Here is a 23,834-nt window from a genome sequence, read left to right as displayed (position 1 = left end):
AAGTGTCGAAATAAAACATTACATTTAAATGCGCTTTGCAAAGAATGTTAACTGCCATGACCTCTATAATAATTTTAAGTTTAAGTTCGACAAAATCTAAGAATAACCGTTTGTTCGTTTGTTAAAACTGATTCATTAATTATTAAGAACATGAAATCGGTTGTATAAAAAACATAATGACGTCCAAATAAGTGCAGCACACGAGATCAAAAACGCATCCACTAACAAACCCGAAAATAAACGTCTAAAAGTCGGCAACAGAATTGAGACATCAACGTCGTGGAATTTCAATTAAACAAATAAAAAAATAAATAAAAACAGGGAGATATAAACGTATGTATTTATTGGGTCGCGTTGCGGCCGCGCGGGTGGCATCGACATTTGTCACCGCGGGCCGCTGCGGAGCCCCGGACTTCGAAAATACTGAGCACACTTAGGTTTTTGCTATCTTTTAAAATGTAAAGTTGAATATGTTTGTTCTGAGCTTAAAGCTCCAACCAACGAGCGCAAAATTTTGAATCGTGTATCGACCGTATTGACAACATGACGGCCACATGTCGATAGACTTATAGATCGAACATCAATGAATTAAATTAAATATAATTGACCGTTTTAGTATAGACAACAAATTACAGTTTTTTTTATTTATTTGTTACTAACAGTGTTTACAATTTTGCGATGACATACTACACAATATCTACGTTGTGAGCGTAACTCAAATTAAAACTAAGTATGATTAACACCCGAATGACTGACATGTTTTAGCGTTACCACCACATATCAGAACTCAGAACTAGAAATGGTAGTAGTCCATGTTTGTCCATGTCCACAATTACCACTATTAATGGTAGATATTATTTGAAACAATAATAAATCATATCATATAACCGTTGGTCCGATTTTGATGAAATTTAAAAGATATGTAGGATAAAATTCTAAAGGGCAATTAGAGTACAGACAAGGTACAGACACAAGAAAAAGCAAAGGACTTCTTATTAGGAATTTCTTATTCTTATTCACAAAATATTGTGTTCGCGAGATCTAAGTTCGCGGCGAACGGCGAAAGAAAGCATTACCACATCGCACGTTCGTGGTAGCGTGTGCTCCCGTCCACTATCGCGGCAAGCATCGAGTCTATGCAAATGCAGTTTTTGCAGCTACCAATTGAAGCAGCGCCCGCGCTCGCCGGTGGGTGGCCGAACTTGCAGGAAATTGAACAAGGTAATAGGAAACATACGAATTCAATGTCGATTTCACGTGAGGTCTCTTCATACATTTATTCACGCGCAGCAGATTTTCCATCTATTTTTATTGCGAATATATTTTGATCGATTTGCAAACGCTGATCACGTTAAAATTTACCTTATACGAGTATGTACGGTACATTTACACCTTTTAATAAAATAATTTTGATTTGATGGATTCATATTTGTAATAGTTCCAACAAGTTCGAATTCTAGTTGTTATGTATTGTGTGTTTGCATAAATAGATGTCATTTATGACCTAGCAAATGTCACCAAAATATGTAATGCGTATTATGTATACATAATATAAATGTACTTAGTCTGTTTAATTATAGGTCTACGTTGTTATGTAAAATAAATTAATGCTAAAACAGTTCGCCTCCTATTCATCTGTCTGTCAAAGTAGTAGTTAAACAAACTTTAGTAAATTAGTTACGTGGGACTACTACACGTTTGTTCTAATAAACGTACCTAATTGCATGAAACACCGTCTCAAATCAACATGGAACAGACGGTGACATGCACTCAAAACAAAACAGAGATACCAACTTGCTTTGTCTGAGGTAGAGCGCGCGCTACCAATCATAGTGTTGGTAAATAGTTTGTTTTTAGTTGGTTAAAGAAGTTTGTTTGTTCTTCACTATAGAATAAAATATACTGATGATTTAAGACTAGGCGGTAGAGAAGAGGCTACTATAAAATATGTTCTATTAACTTTATAGTAATTTAAGGTAACTCGTCATTTTTAAGTCCAATTTTCATAGGTTGACAAGAACAATTGTTTTTTATTCCGTCTCCATTTTCTTTATAATATATAAGTCCACCAAGACATTGATATATTTTATGTTTGTTACTTAACAAATGACGTTCTCAAAGTCTAGGATTGTTTTCTGAGCCAGTAATTATTTTCATTCGATTATAGAAAAAAATAATGTAAATTCACATTCATTTTTCTATTGAGGAACATAAATAGCATAAGATGGTGCACAATATGAAGTTCACAACGTCCTTACGAAGTTTTACAATGCAATAATATGCGATGTAATGTATAGCGCACTGTATTGTAATAGTTACTCTAAGACTCAAAACGATTTTACATATTATAATATTCAAAATTGCTCTCAGCGACTGAGTCATTCTGCGTCAAGAGGTTTATATTCAATTTCATTTAAGGTATAATTTCGTTAATTTGAATAAAAAACATGAATTTAACTGTGACGTAGGAAACTGTAAATATCTAAGTACGTACAAAATAGGTACTACTAAAGTTACTTAAAATGTCTTGGATAAGAGCGTGTCAGACCACGCTCAATGTTAGGGTTCTAAAGGTATCAATAACGCAGATATGTATTTACTTTCAGATTCATTTATGTACCGACTATGACGAAAATACTATTTACCATCTACTATTCAATGAAATTCAATCCAGATTATTTTTGTTATAATTGATTTTATAAGATTCTTGTCTATTGCTCGTTTATGAGTAAAGCTTAGGACAGTGATAGTTTTCCTATCATATACCTTATTAAATGTGGTTGGGGAATTTATAAAACTGTGTCTACTTTCATTAGGCGGATGGTTAATGAAGAATTGGAGCACGTCAGCTACCTGCTTGAGCTGCAAGGGGAATCTCCTTACAGCTCAAGCACGTGCATTCGTCAACGTCGTCGTACGAAACTGACGTGCAGACGTCGCTATAAACTACTGATATCGCTTTAACGACACCTGCAGTACTATCACCCTACTCCTACATAAAAAAATATTTTTATTAAAAATTAAAAAAAATATTTTTATTAAAATCTTATTATCGACATCACCCTTGACTTTACGCACATACGTAATACGTAATAATATAACTGTACGTATAAAATAAATATGTAGCTATCATTATTATATAATTATTAATGTAAATTACATGCCCTGACGAATGATTATAAAAAGTCTTTAATCCGTCTGCAATTATTTTATTATGTTTTTAAGTAGTTTTATTAATCAACTACGATTACGGTTTTCTGTTAAATTGAGTTACATTTATATTAGAAGCGTATTTTTATTATTATGGGGTGTAACTTTGTAAGTTTGTTCGGTTCGATGTTTCCCAAACAGGTAAGTACTTTGCTACAGACCCATTTAATATAGAGTACCCCGGAAGTTCCTACCACGGAACAAAAATTGCCAATATGTCAAGTTTGAGTTCTTAACATATGAAATATAATAAAACGGACCAAAAATATGAGCCACTGTACGTTCGCTGTATTACAAGTGCAACTTTTTGTTGTCACATGGTTATACTTCTGGTATACACGCAACTTGGTTTCAATACAACTGCACCTTAAGACGATATTTTTTGCGCGCAGCGCCGCGCGACACGACAATAAATTAGATGCGTTGAAATGTTTGTGTTGTGGCGTCGCCGCTGTCGCCGTCGCACGCGCATACATTAGCGCACAATACCGCGGGGCGCCCATTGTGTGCTGTCCCGTATCCCAGCTCTTCACACCACCACTTCTACAAATTGACGATCATACGGATATAACAGGAACAAACGTTACGAATAGATAATACTGCATAAGAAAAAATCTCCATTGAAAAATTCGCTGTCAAAATTCTAATTTGACATTTGAAACAGATCACTGGCACCATTTTTAGTTATCAATACATAGTAACGTCTTCTACTCTGGAGCTAAATTGTGGACTTCTGACGCCAAACGCACTACACGTGTTAATATTTCTACACTGTCCTTATTTGGCATCACTCCCTCCTCAGCACGCCCCTAATGAAGGATTCAACGCGAGACCAGCAATTATGAGATAAAAATCACTTTACGGGTCACAAAGCCCTTATTAATAAGTCGTCGAGGTGGCCCAAGTTGGTTTTTAACAGAAAATTCTTATTGAATCCCCAAAAATTAAACAAAGAACAGTCTAAACCACGTAATTATATTTTCTTTAAAATACTTTCAACCAGAAGTAAGTTAATGGTTGCTATAAAAACTCAACTCGAGTAAAGTTCGAACCTAAGACCCTTCAATCACAGGCGGGCAGACGTATTAACCACTCAACCACCGCTTCTCAAAAATACGCTATCGTAAGCAAACAGATTACCGGTTGGGTTCGCGGCCGACAAGGGTTGCCTAATTTAGGGTTTCCGCGGGTTCCGTGCCGACTGATGACCAGATAATTGAGGAGCAGGTGCAGCCCGGCACGCTAGCCGCACACGCCAAGATAAAAACCAGCTAGAGATCAAATAATAACGCCAAAATGGTTTTTTACTTGAAAAATTATGAATCGTGCTCTAATCAAAGAATTGAATAAGCGAATTAAACGCCACTTCCTGTTCCGCTGCGCGTGTAAAACTACTAATATTTTGAGACAGAAAATGTTTATATTTCTTTTATACTTCATAATTGTATATTGGATATATACCTACAATTGAAGTCAACCATTCTATGAAGAACAAGTGTTATTTTTATACATCGGCGTATAAACTTTATTCAAAACTTGCATTAGTTGAGGGCACGACAGCTGCTCCTCGGGCTTCCGACTTCTTTAGACAGTTTTTACACTTTGAGATCAAAAAATAAATTGTCTCGGCGGTTTTAAACCTTTTTTTAAAACACCATAGGGTAACAGTTTTTAGGGATATATGTTAATAATAAGAAACCATACGCTATCTCTGCGTGTGAGTTCATCAAAGTATTTAGGTTTACTTCAGAGCCATTTAAATCGAAAATGCTTTATTAAAATGGATTTTAAAGTAAAATAAATAATTGTAATTATTTATTTTACTTTAAAATATAATCGAATTCGTTTCCACATCTATTCTAATCTGTGCCCTAATTGAACATGCAGTAAATGCAAAGAATATTGCCTGTTATTCTATAATTTTAGGCGGAAATTATTCAATAAGTAAATAAATATATCGTTTATATACTTAGCATATAGAGAGCATAGTCAGCAAGCTGTTACACAGCGTTATAAAAAGTTTTTTTTCGGGACCACCTGGTACGCCACCCGCGCCTGTGTCACACACAAAAACCCCAAAAAAAAGTCACAATATTTGAATATTATTACAAAAAACAATTAAGGGTGCCGCGCGTCACCTGTCGCGGGCACGAGATACACATTAGCATAGAAACCATTTTTTAAAGCTGGCCTACACACTGCGCTGGCGACTTGTACGATTTCATTGAAAAATAAGGTATCTAAAATAATGACTAAGGTAGGCAATTAAAATAATGACTGAAAATGCAGTACAAAATGAAAGGATTCTTGAGCGGAAACCGAAACTGAAAACTTTCAAAACATTTTAAAAGGTTATTTTTTGTCAAATTTATTTCACAGTAGCGACACTCTCACAGGGCCAAACAAGTGGCTCCTCTGTGCTCATAGCCAAGATACAAAACCGCGCCCGCGATTTGATTAACTTGAGAATTTTGATAAATACCTAAATAAACATAAGTAATATCATGATAAAATTAATTAATTACATATTATATATACTATGTTTATTTATTTACTTATGTTATTACTTATGTTTATTTAACTTATTTTAATAGTCGGAAAAAAATATATATTCTCTACAAAAGAAAATATTTTTTTCACACACAATAAAAACAAACAGTAGTAAATATAATAAATGTGTAGTCAGCCTAAAGTTGAGACATTATTAATTCAAATAGGTTCATCCTTTCTTCACAAAGGATCTTTTGTTGCATCCACACTCTCTCTGCGATTTTATCAACACAACATCTGAAGCTAAATCATTTATGACATGCTGCTTTTATTTCCAAACTTTCAATTTCTGATATTCGGTTAAATAAAGTTTTCAGATCAAAGAGACGTGAGATAGATTTCAAACTGAAGACAATTGTATTTGTTGAACAATCTCATTCTGACCTACAGAATGGTTCCGCGTTAGTTAGTCATCCAAGAGGCATTCATAACACTGATTGTTTCAGATGACAATTGTTGTTCTAATCTAATACCAGTATCTATCCAGGTGGCTAAACATTACGGAACAGAGTAACTAAACACGTCTTTCATTATTTTTTATAATCTTATAATTAATTTGTTAACACTTGATGCAAACTGAGGATATGCATTGCATCGATCTGATGTAGTTTTTGTTGTTTACAAGTTGACTTAGTATATAGTGTTTTGTCGTACGTTCGGTATTTTGTCAGTTCGTTTCCAAAAAGTCCGGTACAAACCCATCCTCAAGTTGGAATTGTGTCGGACTTTATCGCAAGAAATTGGGAAAATACTGGATTTAAACCCGTCTGCTCTCGTAACTCCTTCTGCGCGCCGAACATTCCGCGGTTTGTGGCTGTACTTCGCCACCAATAAACGTCATATGTCCTCGCATCTCGCAATTCAAAAACTGAATTTTAAAGTCATTCAATTATCGTTGAAAATTGCACGTTTGTTCGTTGTGCTGGAGGTTATTATGCATATTTAGGTGTAAGCAGGTGCGGTGCGGCGGCAACTTTGAAAGTGATGAGAGGCGATCGCGGCGATACAAATGGCCTCGTTATACTGATCGCTGCCACTACACATAGTGAGAATAATGGCCATTTCGCATACGACTAACTATAGTTGCAAGTACTTAGCTACCATTGGAATTCACTGGATAGATGTTCTTACGCTGATAGCAGTCATGCTGTCTCTGTAATGTCCTATATGCATTTATTTCTTGTTAACTTTCAATAATAACTACCATTTTCAATTCCTACTAGAGTTGGCTATATATTATATATAAACGTAAGGAAATCAGCGTACACAAAGTTTTGCTTATGTAATGGTTTATATTTAGTTTAGTTTATGGTAAAAATAAAGTCTCTGAGATATCTATCGAAATTAAACACAAGTACACGTCGACTGGAAAAGTGAGTTTACTTGTCAACTCTTCACGTTTTTTTTACTCATCCAATCTTCTTAAAATGAAAGCAAAGTTATTGTTTATTGCAAGCAAACAATATTATATGAAGGTGGCAGATACTCGAAGAAGAGGACAGAAAAGTTCTCAGTAAAAGAAAGAAAAAAGTTTATTCAACAAAGTCAACTGAGGAATACAGTATTACCTAAAGGGCAACCAGCATGGCCCTGGTTTTCAGTCTACCCTCCACTTAGGCTCATCCTTTAAACTCCAGGGTTCATACCTGATGCCGCCATACGAAGAGGAGTGCGATTTTTATTGGCGTGTCAGCGTGACGTCACAAGGCGCTACGTGATGAATCGAGAATTCGCACTAAGCCAGATTGTTTGTAAACAAATCAATCGGAAACGGCACGTGTCTCTAACTCGCTACAAGGGACAAGCGACCTCAGGACACGCCATCCGAGCCGGCATGATGGCCGTGCGACCTCCCCGGAGGCTGTCCGGTCTGAACAAAGCGCAATTGGGTTGAATAAGGATTAAAAATATAAACATTTTCTTTACTTAAATGGTAAAAAATGTCAATAAGTATATGAATTAAGAATAATTAAAAAACTACTTCTAAATGGCTATGAATACTTACTTACCCCTTATAAAAAAGAAATCACTTTAAGAAACTAGTAGCTATACAATAAAACATTACAAATGCTACGATACGGCTACGTAACGTAAATCGTAGACGTACTACGGCGTAGGGGGCGCGACCCACATTACATTTTAATTTGTATGAATATCATGTCTGTTCCGCTTTCGCGGGCGAAGCCACAGGCAAAAGCTAGTAAGTATGTAATAATAAAAAATAGCTTTTGGTACAGCAAATAGCAGTATCACAGATTCACAGATATTATAATGTAGTGTAATCAAAGTGTTGTGCAACACTATTATACTTGTGTATGATAGACAGTGCTTTTTATAAAAATTGCAACAGCTGTATATACCCATATCTACAATACAATAACTTGTGTATTCATTAGAAAGCCGCGTGCGAACTCAACTGACTGCAACACTGCTGATTATTATTGTAATCATTGCGATTAAATGCAATCCGATTTCAGATCTACCCCTCATTAACGTACGCGATTGTCCGATTTCAAAACGAATCTACTAGTTATAAATAAATACCGATTTCCTTTACGCTTAATATAGCCCGTAGCTGCTCTAACGTGGTATTATTGTGTTCCAATAAATGAGCACATTAGCATGTTAAGAAATTACGGAAATTACGAAGCAATATGGAGGGGAAAAGGCGAGTTTGGGTGCATCATGTTGCGTTGCGTCGGTAGCGTCCCCCGAGGCGCTCGTGCCACAATCGCTCCAATTTCCGATGCAAATTTCACTAAAAAACGAACGTACGTACAGTCGTCTACAAATTCAACGTTCCCTAGAATAAGAATACTTGACCTTCATGGATGTCGAACGAGGCGGCTATCTTTACATATTATAAAACAAAGTCCACTGCCGCGTCTGTCTGTCTCTCTGTTCGCGATAAACTCAAAAACAAGTGATTTTCATGCGGTTTCCATACGGAGTTCCATGCGGTGGAAGGTTTAGGTGTATAATTGATTATATTTTTATACGAGCGAAGCCGGGATGGGCCGCTAGTACTATATAAAAGTTTAGACGTAAAGCAGTAGTAAAACCAAAGAAAAATCATCAATTCCTTGAATCCTATTAGAAGCCTCAAAAATTAGACCTAACTTAAATTTACTTTGACATCCCTAATCTAAATAGATTGTAGCTCCCTAATGATGAACAGTCTACTAATCGAACTTGACAGGTAATGAAATATAAATAAATCATTAATATTATTCTATTCTATCACATTCCTGCGGTTCCAATGCAACAAATGTAAAATAGTACCTATAATAAGTTGTAATTTTATAAAATAAATCATCATTGTTCTGGGTTCTGTTTCTGTTCTGTTCGGGGTCATAAATAACATTTATAGTCGTCATATTGGCAATGACATTTTGCCATGGAGTGTACTACATCTGCAGCCATATCCACGATAATAAGGATTTTGACCGATCGCGTGCAGCGAACGTTGCACTTCTCATACCCTCGAGATGTTATTCCGACTTCCTATTTAAATACTCTTTAATTAGGTTTTCTGATGGCAAACGAACTCTAAGGAAAGCATCTTTTTTATAGTATAGTGGACAAATGAGCATACAGTATGGCTGATTTCACATGGACACCGGAAAACCGTAACGGGTCAATCCGCCTGTGCGATTCCGACTTTTTGAGAAAGCAATAGACTCTTATCTTGAAAACAACTATTAGAGAACACCACTGAGGGAAGTTTATTCCATAGTTTGGTGCAGCGCAGAAAAACGGAGTTGAGCGCCAACAGATCTTTAGTATTGGCTCCGCCGGTCATTATCTTATATAAATATTTCAAATTTCATAAAAATCGGCGGTTTAACCGTGAAACCGTGACAGACAGACAGGCAGACATACCTAATATTGATATGTATTGTAAGGTAGGTAATGGTATTTGTTTAGAATTTAAATTTAAAAATTTCCTTTTATTCTATAGAACGTTCTCGGCTTTCGTTATTTTCGCGTTTTTCTTACGTATTCTCATTGAGCTCGCTGAATTTGTCCCTACCGGAAGCAATTTAAAAAGTATAGTCTATATACCTATTTTTTATAAATCTTTATAATCACGTAATTTTGTAGATGCTTTTTCAAAATAGATATAGTTATTTATATTATGTATTTTGTAACTAAAAAGTCTATGTCTACTTGTATAAACCGCAAACAGGCAGGGATGACCTACAGAAAACATTAATTTTAATGTTTTATCTCTGTCATTGTCGCCCTCTGAATTCCCTTTACCTACTATTCCATGGGTCAGTGCCGATTAAAGGCGGCTAACGACCTGTAATGCATAAATAAACATTCTCATGCGATAAAACTATTGAGCCAGAGGGCAGCTCACGCACTTACCACTGCAAAATTCGGGTACAGGTGTACCTATGTACGTACATACATAGTCAATCTATATGTTTGACTTTAAGACAAAGCAATAAGCATAAGTCCTATCTCACTATATGTTTATACACTTACATATTGTCACGCTTATTTCCAATTTTTTATACCATAATAGTAAGTACTAGGTAGTTTTAATTAATCTAGTTATAGGTACCTACTATTTCCTTTCTTATCAAGATTGCATGTAAGATTTCTTAAGGCATCCTACCTGGACTATTCTAATAAAATTTAGTATTTTACCGTTACTGTGCGTGACGCGACGTGGAAAATGTAGGTGCGGTATCATTTAACTGTGGATCTTACTAAACGTACTAATTTCAAAGCAGACAAGTACGTTCGATATGAGTAAAATCGCAAGGTCGGTCGCTCACATTAGCGGATCTAGACACGTTTCTACAAGTCTGGCCAAAGCCACCGCGTAATGTGGCGTAAGCAAGAGTAATAATAATGACTCATCTCATGAAACTGTGTTTGTGTTTTGATTCATAAACATCAATATTTGAGAAAAAAATCTAGGTGTTTCAATGTTGATACCTAACCTAAACTATTATACTTACCTAATCGACTGCCTACTCTCTAATAAATTGTAAACAATAATAAGATTATAAAATACCTACATGGAGGGAGAGCTAATGCAATCTTTGTAGATTCAATATTTTTAAACTTTGTAACCATAATGGAGAACGGAATTAACCGATCGAAATTATAGGCCGTTTACTTTTCAAGTCCTTGTAATTGCTAACCGCTTTACATCCAGATTACGTGTGTGTATCGATCACGGATCGATGTGGAACAGCCAATTTGTCGGTGCTACTAAATCATCGGACAAAAGCGCCGCTCGATCTAAATCGATTTGTCCAAATTATGAGTGGCGGTAATGTGGCCGCCAGCCGTGGTGGTTGTAGTAGTTACTTACATCCTCTTTAAATATTTACCGCTGCGCATTGAAAACCATTGTTTTTCACTAAAATATTGACTTCAGAATAAGCGTAAAAATGCCAGGCGACCATTTCGGTTTGGGTAACGGTTGCACAAGATTAAATATTATATCTAGTAATTTCAAATAATAATATTATTTTACGTGACGTTTTTACACGGATGTGCAGATGATCTGCAAAGCTTGCAAGACAGCAGCACGTGCGCGTTGATCAGCAGATAATGCACGAATATTTACATAAATTTTATCACTTGTACCATGGACTGATCTTTTAACGATTGATTTAGGTATAATACGTAGGTAAATCACATATTATGTAGGTAGGTATTTTTGCATGAAACTAACAACTAAAGTCGGTAGGCAATATTATGGGGAGAAAGCCGGCAGTCGGGATGACTGGATGTTTTGAGTAGATTAACAAATTTTTGATAACAACAGCAGCGACTGACGCGCGCCATATGCCGGGTTCGTTACACAATGTGGATTTTGGTGAAATTGTATTCATAACGGGAATCCACAACGTGCGGCTAAATAAAAGAAATTATTAAGTAGGTAAGTACTTATTTAAAATTTAGTAAGTCTGAAATTTCGAACGGTGATTTGAAACGTCTCTCGTTTACAATAGCATTATTTCCCAACAGGTGGAATAGATACAGAGATGTGCCATCTGCTAAACAAATGCAATAAACAATCGTGCTATCAAGCATTTATATCTGTGAAAATAGAAAACTCTGCTAACAATAGCACAATGAGACACTGTGATAGACAAAGGCAACGCATACAAAAATAATAAAAACATTTCTCCCATCTGTTCACAAACATTGGAATTTTCTGTAATTTAATATTAATCTACCATTTATAAATATCATAACCGTCACTTAAATCAAGTCTTATAGATCACAGTTGTTTCCCGGTTTATCTGAACATATTTTATTACAAAATTATAAACCTCGCTATTGTATACCAACCTACCCTTACTTCTGTTCTAACACGGAGAGTGCAAAACGCATTACCAAAGCCACCTCGCCAAATGTTGTTCGTAATGATGAACGATTAGTGTCGGCGCCATCTTGCAAATAAATTTGGGCAAATTAGCCGACCCCCTGGTGTCCACCTGCCTTTGTTGCTAAATATACTAATCGCCATGTGTTGACGGACCTCTCTATACAGTGTGAAATGTTATATCTGCCATCAAAGTACATCCCCTAAATTGAATGCCGTCTGGTCATATGAACTATAACTGGAACATGTATTTTTTCCTCGTAATTTTTTATCAATTACAATATTAATCAATAACATAGGTACAACAGACAACAAAAAGAAACACTGAAATAATTTCGTTATCCCTAACTTACCTACACATTTTATTTAAAGAACCTATATAAAATAAAATATGAATAAATATATTTATAATGACTACCCAATCTTGAAGAAATTTATACTAATAAAAGAATCTACAAAAAATAACTTATTATGAGATGTACAATACAACATTTACATTTAAATAAAATAATGGATTTTACCCTACTTTGAAAAAAGAGACTTAATTTTTTTAATGACCTAATGTTAAAAGGTACGATGTCGATAGGTACACCTGATGCAAATTATAGACAAATAGGTAGGTACTTAATAATAATTTCGAACAATCCCACAATGAGCCCAACCCTGCCACATGGCCAACAGATGTCCGTATTATCTATTCATATCGTGAAACAATTGTTAGCGAAATGTACGAATAACGTGGGAAAGGTGTAACTTACCCAACTTACTCCGAAACCATAGGAAATATAACAGAGAAAAAAATTACTTCTAATAAAACTTACTACCTATTAATCATCTGGCGAACAATCTATGGTTTTAGAATGCTAATTTTAAAAACTTAAATTCTTTAGTCTTTCATAGATTAATTTATTTGTACGATTCTAGTTTATTTTTGTAGTAATCTTAAAATAAGATTCATATTCTGAAGTCATAATATCCTCTTCCTAGAATAAAATAAAATAAAAATAAAATTCTCTAGTGAGATAGGTCTAAGTAACTTTTGATATATTTCAACAAATAGCACTATTATTAGAACAAGTTCTAATTAAACCATGCTAGTAAATATATATACAATTAATAATAAATAAGTAGCAGTACTGCATATCAAGTTTCGGAAACGGAACCAAAGCAAAACCAAACCACCCTTCATCAAGCCGCAAAAAAACAGCTCACCGCACCGCACCGACCGAACCGACCGTGGCCGAGTCAAAAGAGAGGAGGCGAAAACGAACGAGCGGAACGGAACAAAACGTCAGTCTGCGTCGGGCAACCCAGAGAGTAGTGTGTTTCAAACTTATTCTCTCCGCACAGCTGATTACGCTCGCGTATTCAATAACGTAACGATATTTAACAAAAATTCTAATTATGTAAATACTTACAACAAATCCTACAATACAGTGAAGAATTAATATTTGTGACTTACCTTTAGTGCAGTGTTTGTTTTATAGAGCACTTACCTACACAAGCAAAATAATTATCGCTAAGTGACAATTATAAACTTCAGAAATGATGGGTATGTTTATTAATTTTTATTTATTACTTGTTATCAATAACAATATAGTTAGGTATTATTATCAAATTATTATTCAGGTATTTTCGGTACTTCCGTACCTAATTTAGAAAAGTCACGAAATGAGGTTAGAATATTGTAGTCCGGCAGCCGCCACAGTTTTTTATAAATCAATGTTGAGTTTTATGTAATTACTTTGTAATGTTTTATACTATAATCATATTGAATATTTCCCGATTATATATTTTCGTTTACCTATGTGGCATGGCATTCACCTTCTTTACATTATCCTCCGGGCTACAAAAAATTGACAAATCAAGAGTTTACTATTTTAGTCCAACCCCGACCAAATAGAGTTGATACTTGAGTTAACTAGAGTGAATTTACACAAACCGAATGCAATTTTGAGGAACCTAATGGGATAAGGTTTTAGGGACAATATTGTTGATAGGTATTTTAAATGCCAAACAATTTTGAAATATTTTTTTGAAGTTAATATTTTCCTACCAAATTAGTCATTAGCTTTATAAAGCACATTGCAATTGTTTTGAGAAATATTTTGTAATCCATTTTTTGTTGTTGAATTCTAAAAATAGATAAACTAAAAGGCCTTAAAATAATTAGAATTGTGAATAAAAATTATGTCCTGTCTCACTAATCCTATCTTACTTCTACTATCTGATCAAGGTAAGAGATGTATGTAGGTATGTTGGTATATATCTACATTACTGCACAAATTTTGATGTTTGATATGCTAATATAACCTAGATTAGCACATGGAATAATGTTTTTTTATTTTTTTATTCTGATATTCCCACAGGAGCAAAATCTCGGGGCGCTAGATGTATCTATCATATCTATAGATATGATGATGATGTAATCTATGACATTATAATAATGTGAATCAATTTAAACAATAATAATACTTTTAGGTATGCATCTTATCTTTTAAAGATGTATGAAATATAACCTTTAATATAGCAACGTTAAGTTAGTATCTTATAACAGAAGTTTCGAACTATACTTTATTTTTTATTATTATTCCTATTACAATTTCAAGGATGACCGAAACAAATCCCTGATTGTCCATATTTTTTATTTATTATAACACACTTGCTTTATTTATAAATATTACAGATCGATAATTTTATAAAGAGGAAAATATATTATGTTTTTTTATAAGCTGTCATGTAGTTTCACCTGTCCCGATGTTTGTATGTCTGTAATCAAATCTTGCTATGTAGTTAAATTTCACCTACTTCTACTTATCCTACAGAGTTGAATTTATTATGATAACCATGACCCGATTATGCACCCAGGATCGGCTCCCAACAAGAGAACTCCTCAAGGGTTTCCAGCACTGACATGGTCTTTTTGTCCCACGTTGAATGCAACAAGATCTATCTGACGACAATAAAAGCAGTTCACTAGTGATTTATAAAACCTTACAATTTTATAAGAATTTTACTCATTAAAAATCTCATGCACGTATTGTTCATAACATGCAAAGCATGAATATAATTTAATATAATAATCTTTAATAAAATGTTTTCATGTATGCCAAAAATTCGTAGATTGTATTTGTTGAGATTGCAAGTTACAATAACATAACGTATCAGTTTATGTTAAGCGTAGGTTTTAGCATGGCTTTGATTTAGAAGAGTTTTATTTAGTTTAATAAGAATAGTCTCGCAATAATAAATCATTCATATGCTCATCGTCATCAATGTCATCATCGTCATCATGTGTATTCTACAGTTCATCTACTACTTGTTGGCACACTTTTTAAATATTACTGAATTTCTTGTTACTTATTAGATCTAGCTTCAAAATTGTAAAGTTCTGATACACAGTGGAACCTGTAGAAATTTGTCTACCATATGCAAAATATATGTGCAATCCCAAAAATTTTAGATCTACAACTTAAAACTATTTTGTAAATTTTCTGCCATATTATAAATTACATGTTACCTGAGCATGTACTTTGTTATACGAATTATAACCTTAAAGTACAATTAAGTTCAAATTTGTAACTTGTATAGTACAATTTAAAAATGTAAAGTAAACTCTAAAACCTGCTAACTGCTGGCCAAATATTTCACGAAAGATTACAATCTGCATACATTACATTATTTAGCCGTAAAAAGTTCTAAAAGACAGACAGAGATATAATAGATTATATATATCTTACTTCCCGCTTGCAAAACGTATGGCGTACTTTCACGGCATCGTAATAATGGAAAGAGACTACAAGAGATTAGAACATAATGGTGCGGAGGTGGGTGCGTGGGAACGCTCCCAGCGTTCACGTGCCGCGAACATCACTCTGCCACACTACATCTAACATTAATATGCTAGATTTAGATATAAAAAACCCCGCCAATAGACGCTGATTCTTTCGAAGAATTAATTATTCATCGCATTGCAGCGAAAGCAGCCACAAACGTAACACTGAATAAAGAGATTTTAACGTGATTTTTTTTCTCAATCTCGCTCACATTCTCAGTTTTAAGTTTATATTTCAGACTATTTGATTATAACCCTAAGATCATCAATAACTGGTATGTATGAATATGAATAAATAAGTGAATGAACTACGTAAGGAAATCAATTATACTCCCATCCATTCATAAACCCGCAATGGAATCAAGCGTAGGTGTCCATAAGTCACCGACCAATAAATCAGCGCCCATATAGGTACGCATGGAACACGTACTATTTGTCTATTATATTGGGTTCTAAGTTGGAGTGTAAAAATAATCTAGTTTTCATCCCACTGAGTAATATTGATATGACTCATCATTCCAGACATCCATCATCATCATCATTTACCCATTTTTATATTGCCCCATCCATTAATGTATCGATCGTACGAAATTACATAGATATATACATAAGATATTTCACATTTTAGACATGGTCAAGAAATACGTTCAATACAGTATTGGCCACGTATTGGTTAACAAATTAAATTGCCACAATGATGTGGAGCAATCGTATCTAGGATGGGTAGATAAATATTTGACAAAAATACCTACCTAAACTATGTACGCTGTGCATTGTGTTCATAGACTGTTCTGAGTGTCCGTTTAAATAATAACGTGATTTCAAAATAACTTCATCAAATCTGTAATCATGATTTAAAAACAAATACGACGAATTATATTAAGAGTTATTAAAATAAATATGGTGTCGCGTAGGCTCGCGCTGGTTTGACGGGCAATGGCAATAGTGTCTAGTTAGTGGTTCCGGATACGTATCGGACGTGTCGGATGTCGGCGTGAGTCACGCGGCGCCCACGCCGAGCCGCCACCGCACCCACTGGCGCCTGACTAGCGGAGCGCCCCGTGAAAACTCATTGTAAAATTACTCATTTCTCATATAAGTATTATATCAATAGCCTAGTAGTTTCTTACCTACTGCTTAATAAAAAAGTATTACAACTTCTCAGTACAAGGATCAAGATCTTTGGTCGCACTTATGTAATGTAATGGTATTGTAGGTAGATAATCCTTGTTCACTTAGGTATTTAAAAAAGCCGTTTAAATCTTTGTAAAATCAGGAAAAATATTGCAAAGAATTTGGACAACGTAGCTGCCACCACCTTCCTTATTGCTAGGAATAAACAATCAAATGCTACGAGGATCTGTCTGACTCGACGATAATTAGTAGGTAATAGAATGAGAAGAAAAAATTGATTTTTCTCTAATTTCTTTAATAAATCAGCGACACAGTCCCAAGCATATCAAACTCGCTCGGCGACGCTACAGAGCCCGATTTAGCAGACGTCTGCGCCGGCGTCTAGGCTATTCGTATTTTTTGGCATTGGACATTTTCGCCGTCTCGTGGGAAGCCGAGTTGAACGACTGTAAAGACAATGCAGTTGTCTGCTATCGCGGGTGCTGAGACGCCCACCCGCGCCGCGCGGCTTTAGCCATTGCCCTATCTAAGTTTAGAGTTCTCCATTTTCCGGTGAATGATTATTGTTCTTTTATAAAGAAAACTTAGATTTACAGAATCAGACAGATAATAAAAGATACTAAAAAAACCGGTCAAGTGCGAGTTAGACCCCTGTACCGTGAGCTTCGAAAATTTCGTTTTTTTTGTTATGTTCTTACATACCTATTTAACACGCACAACAACAGAAATGATTCCATTTTTACTTTCTTATAAGAAAACATTGCATTCAATGTGCATATTTTTTATTTATCAAACTGCTGTCTTATTCCTGTATATTATATTCAAAGCTGTTGCAAATGACAATATTTTAATATTGAGAGCCTTGGTGATAAGTATTCATAAAATGATCTCATAAAGGTGTGGTCAGGAATAAAACCGATTTATGATCTCGAATAAACCTATGCTTATAATGTCACATACCTATACATACCATATAAGGTACTATACATACAAAGTTTGTAGATAAATGTATTACCTACCTACCTTTTCAACCTACTTCCAAAAAAAGGAGAAGGTCAAGCAGTATGGACTAATCTGTTTAACATTCGCCTTGAAACGCAGCCTCCAGGTTTTATCAACTATATAAACTAATACACATATTCTATTTATCCTTACCATAAGGGTGAGGATAAATACCATAAGGGTAAATTCAGCAAACGTTTATAACAACTGTATGTGCTCTAGAAGTGCCAGGGTTGGTTGGTATGTTAGGTAACCTGACCGTCTAAGTTGGGGTGACTCAAGGGCGGCTGAGGGGCTGGTCGATAGCTGGCCGCGGGCCAAATCGCCGCGACACATAAATCCTATTTTAAATAGCCGACACTTATGACAATTCCTCTTATTTACATACGCATACATCTTTACATATATTGTAAAACAAAGCCGCCGCGTTTGTCTGTCTGTTATTACATATTTTGTAATAAAATTGCTACTAGAGAAATTAATGAATAGAATCATTCAGTGCAGTATGCATTTTCATTTCCCTAGTAGCAAGTTCAATTCGTAAATAGAAACTCCTAGAATAATCTCTATTTTGGTTCAACTTTTATTTTAATATTTAAAAACTCAAATCCCGCGCGAATGCATAAACAATGCATAGTTTGTGTGAGAGCTTGTATTAACCTAATGAAAAACCAGCCATAGTTCTATCATTTTGCGATATGTATGGTCTGCATAATAAAAGTTACTGTATTGTTTCAGATGAGCGGCAAGCGCACACGCAGCTATAGATGCGCGGTGCACCAGCGGGACCGCGAGGTCAGCTCCGAAAACGACTTCCACCTGCTGCTCGAAGACCCCACACTATTTGCCAGGTACTTACTCTTCTCTCTCTCTCTCTATCCATCCCTTGTCCCTCCCACACTCTATGTAAAAAGTATCGGATTAACTCCAGCTGAATTGAAAACACATACACCAAAATTATAAGGTCATTATTTTACTATTGATAGATTTCAAATCAAGTAGGAATGTCGTAACTTATTTATCTGTCAAACTTTATTAGGACCATGCAGGGCAGGCACAATATACAGTGATATCAATTTAACGCTCAAAATTCTGAAACTAATGTAACCAAATGGCTTGTGATATTTTTTACAAAATTGTTTCGTGTTTTTAGAATAATTGAAACCAATCTCTGATATCGATTGACGTAGCTAAAAATATTTTTTATGTTCACTTGTCGTGTCACAGTGACATGTGGTGTGCTGTCGTATAATAAAATAATTAAATTGCTTTTATAGAGGCCAAAATAACGTGAAAGTAAGTTGATAAATTGCTTACCATTTTGTGGCTTACAGTTTTGACGTAGGGGAGTAATTTGTCTTGCTACACCACAATGCTACACACTAACGTTTTCAAAGCTGCCGAAGGGGAACAGTTTGGTTACCTTACCCCAATAAACAAATAAAATCCGAACATGAAATGTATCTGTTGCTATCGTTACTACACGATATAAGCGGTTTCTACTGTCGAAGTAGGTACAGTCAACTGTGTATCAACCTTACTAAATTCATGGCTAATTAGCGCTATCTAACGTTATTTACCCGTCACGTAGGTAGACACGTACACTTCCAACAATATGTTATGGAACTTTCCAAGCGCACTATGAAAAACATTATTTCATAGTGATTTTTTACTAACTAAACTAATCCTTGATCCTTCCATGCTAGGAGCAAAAGAAAAACAAAATATGGCAGCTGCTTCTCCGCTGCACAGATTGTAAAACTGGAGATCTTGTTGTCATAAGCGATAGGCTAGCAAATAACCTACAGATTAATCTCAATTCCACCAAAGAGTACTCTGGTATAGCTAAACGCGTCTTTCAAGTTTCGCAACTTTTGACTTGCCACACGAGGGTGGTGAAGCTTAGCCTAAAGGTGGTTAAGGTGATTAAGCTACAGCTTTTCCATATTTTGACCAGCATCTTTTTAGATATGTTGACAGTATGTTTGTTTCCAGGATGGTGCACCTGGTGGCGATGGAGGTTCTCCCGGAGGAGCGGGAGCGCAAGTACTATCAGGAGCGGTACACGTGCTGTCCCCCGCCCCTCTTCATCATCTGCGTTACCTTTCTAGAGGTGAGGCTTCATTCACCATCGTCTTCAACTGTACTGTGAAATATCCATTCTAGAAAAGGTCCTTAGTCAATTCTCAATAAAGAAAATGGCCTATTATGACCATTCTAGACTTCTACATTCACAAAATATTCTGGTTTATTATATACCTACGTGTAATTTATCGATGGAAATGCTAGTACTAAAACGTAGGTTTGATTTTGGTTTAAGTGGAAAATTCATCCTAAATTGTAGAAATTTATTTACATCATGGGTACATTTTCTACTTTCTAAATAGATGAGCGAGCAAGTATTGTTTATTTTCTATAGCAGTAATCTAGCTAGGTATATGATCATTTTATGATTCATTTCCAATGCAGTTGCCAGTATTAAATGTTTCATTAATCTTAGCGTTTCCAATTAGTAGCATGCCTTACTAGGCTTGGTTCGAATTAGATGTAGACAATGAATACAACGCTAAAACCGTACAGAGCACATCACTTTCTACTGCACGTACCGCTGAGTCCCCGCTCTAGTTGCCTCAGTCAATTAAAATTGTTAATAGTGGATTTCACATCCGTGCAAACAAGCGGTTTACGTGAATCATAACAATCGCGCACGCACGCATGTGCTTGCGCTTGCGCACGACAGACACCTACATTTGGCCGGCCCTAGCCAATAGCCGGCGACTGACCCTAGTTTGTTTTTGATCCCTTATTGCTAGTGAGATGTTAAGCCCTGTATCCCATTTTAATCCGGCGTTTATTTAAAATGTACATATATTGTCAAATGACAGAATATAAGACAAACCATTGTACAAACTGAAAAATTTAATATAAACATAGGAAAATTATGGACAAACCAATTAAATTAATTTGTAATTAAGTACAATGTAATTAAATGTATGGTATCCAGGAAGGGTCAAAATAATTATTTTTTATAATATCTTTCCCCTTTGTGCTTTTCTAAAACTAGGGCCAGCACTGCGTTATTGGTCCGTCACACATTGATTCACCAAGATACCCCTAAACGCACGAATTCGCAAAGCGCTATGGTCCTCTTTACATGGAACTCAATACTAACGGTTTTCCCTTTAAATAATTAAATTAGACGTCATTAATTGTACAAACTACGCGATAAGCTGCAAACAATAAGTGCTTACGCTACAATTTAGTTACAGTTATTCGGAGTAAATGAACGGGTTCAACTGTATTTCTTCTTGCGTTATTAATAAATAAGGAAAACATATTAACTAACTGGGTAAATCATTACCCATATCATAAACATACCAAATAATAGCCTAATAGAAAATTGTTAGGCATGTTAAGTATTGAAAAGCATAAAATTCAGATAGGTTCTCACTGCAAGTTATCTTAGCATTCTTTGAATTTTGCGAAGCGATTATTTACGTGCAGTAGATTCGCATCTGCTAATTGAACATTGAAGGCATATTGAAGGTATAAGCCGTTCAAAATGTAACTACTTACCTAGGTACTTACATACCAAACATAAAAATCTATAAGCGAGATCGAAAAGACAAAAAAGTCTGGCTTTAGGTTAGATTGACAGGCCATAATGCCATAAAGTTGAATGGTCTATGGATGGTAAGACTTCTCCTTCCTATTAATAATATATTATAGAATATTTTCTAAATATAACATTTTATAAAGAACAAGTACTATTCGACGGCTGGCAATGTAGTTAATAGAACTAGATATATACCGAGATATTAATAAGTATATTGTCTTCAGCTGGGAGTGTTCGCGTGGTACGCATCAGGGTCGAGCGGGATGGCGGCGGCGGCGGGGCCGGTTCCGGTGGACTCGCCGCTAGTTTACCGGCCGGACCGGCGCCGGGAGTTCTGGCGGTTCTTCACCTACAGCGTTGTCCACGCCGGCTGGCTGCATCTCGCCTTCAACCTCTTGGTTCAGCTCGCGGTAAGTTTTTTAAGGGTGGACTTTCAGATACAACGAGAGATTAGGAGAAGAGATTAGCCACAGAGTAGTTGTACTCATTTAAATCTTACCTCTCAGTCACAGATCAAGCCAAGATTTGTCCGTGCGATTAGTACATGGTTCATTCACAGATTACCATTTGCCATAAAAGTTGTGTTCAAAATTATCTACACCGATAGAAAATTAAAATTCTGTTATTTCGTGTAATGATGTAGGTTTCAGATACAGACCATGCCAGTGCAGTTCCATAAAACAGCTACATGGCCTTAGCATGTCTATTACGCCCCTGAACGAAATTATAACATTTACCTCTTGCTGGAAGGCCAAGGCCTGATTACAGACAATGCACGGAAATAAATAATCGAAGCAGCCAAATGAGTAGAATCAATCGATAGCTGATAGGTCAAACAAGGCCTTGCTTTAGAAGACTGGCAAAATTTATTTTAAAAAATATAAGATGGTATAAACACCGCGATCTTGTAATATTGGATTATGAGTGTTTTATATATAGTAATATTACTATACGTATTTCATCTTTTCCACATTTTCATGACGCCTGGCACAGACTTTGCTTTACAGTCTGTAAAGAGAAAACTAAAAGAAAGCGTTTTTCCAATCTTGATTATCAAAAACTAATAGAAAATCAATGGCAGGAAATGTATTTGGTTAAAAATCCGTTTTGTACACAATAAAGAGACTGTACTTGAACCCCTTTACAACAAGAATATTTCTTTCGCAGGTGGGTCTACCGCTTGAGATGGTGCACGGGGCGCTGCGTTGCGGCGCGGTGTACCTCGCTGGAGTGTTAGGGGGTTCGTTGGCAGCCTCAGTGCTAGACCCGGACGTATGCCTGGCGGGTGCTTCGGGCGGAGTGTACGCTTTGCTTGCGGCGCATTTGGCAAACGCATTGCTAAACTTCCACGCGATGCGATATGGCGCTGTGCGGCTCGTGGCGGCGCTCGCCGTCGCATCCTGCGACGTCGGCTTCGCTATTCATGCTAGATATACCAAGGTGAGTACGCCATCGTCATTATCTGTATGTACTAATGTCGGCTCCATATATCATCTGAAGCAGTTACTAATAAATTTATTTGTCAACTGTAAATAATTTGCCATAAAACAAAGAACCGTATATAACTGTTAGTTAAAAAAACTGTTAGTTAAAAACTGTTGCGGTTGTGGAATTTTTGGCATTTCGACGTACATTGCTGGTAAAAAACTCACATTCAAACTATGCAATAACGCCGGAAACTGTCTAATTTCCGATAGCGTGGAGCCGGTATAGACTAGTTGTGCCCTGCTGATTAATGGGGAAGACTATGGGGTATCCAGAACCCAGAAATTACTATGGGAGCGAAGTCACAGGACACAACAAGTGCTGCATATAGATAATAAATCAGTATATGTTTCCTATTTATATCTCATCTCTAATCGTGGAAAGTTTAAATTTATTTAAAGACAATAATAGAATTAAATGCGTCACACTGTCAAAGATATGATAATAAAATTATTTTCGTTTGCCATTTGACGGTCATTGTCTATTCTATTATTGAAATCTATGTCACATCACAGACGGTAGACGTATAATTTAGGTCGTGGTTACGGCGATTTGCCAAAGAAACCCAGGCCAGCTGTGATAAATAATGGTAACCATAGTTCGACAAATTCAAATGAATAAATGTGTTGCTATTAACTAGTCTA

At 35.7% G+C, this 23,834-nt stretch overlaps 1 protein-coding gene across 3 annotated transcripts in view; it reads left to right on the top strand.

The window, feature by feature from the left end:
- stet (stem cell tumor) overlaps positions 1-23,834 on the top strand; it is a 92,375-nt gene that overhangs the window by 66,497 nt on the left and 2,044 nt on the right. For 2 of the 3 annotated variants that reach the window (XM_053752002.1, XM_053752003.1), the window contains exons 6-9: positions 18,828-18,940; positions 20,085-20,202; positions 21,930-22,115; positions 22,873-23,145. In XM_053752002.1, the coding sequence (XP_053607977.1) occupies positions 18,828-18,940; positions 20,085-20,202; positions 21,930-22,115; positions 22,873-23,145 (690 nt within the window). Of the gene's footprint in view, positions 1-13,390; positions 13,671-18,827; positions 18,941-20,084; positions 20,203-21,929; positions 22,116-22,872; positions 23,146-23,834 lie in introns of those variants that run through there. The other variant, XM_053752004.2, reaches the window with a different exon arrangement.

This window comes from Plodia interpunctella, chromosome 11, assembly GCF_027563975.2.
Source record: "Plodia interpunctella isolate USDA-ARS_2022_Savannah chromosome 11, ilPloInte3.2, whole genome shotgun sequence".
NCBI classification, from domain to species: domain Eukaryota; kingdom Metazoa; phylum Arthropoda; class Insecta; order Lepidoptera; family Pyralidae; genus Plodia; species Plodia interpunctella.
Note: the sequence above shows the minus strand (reverse complement) of the source record. Positions and strands in the feature narration are given on the sequence as shown.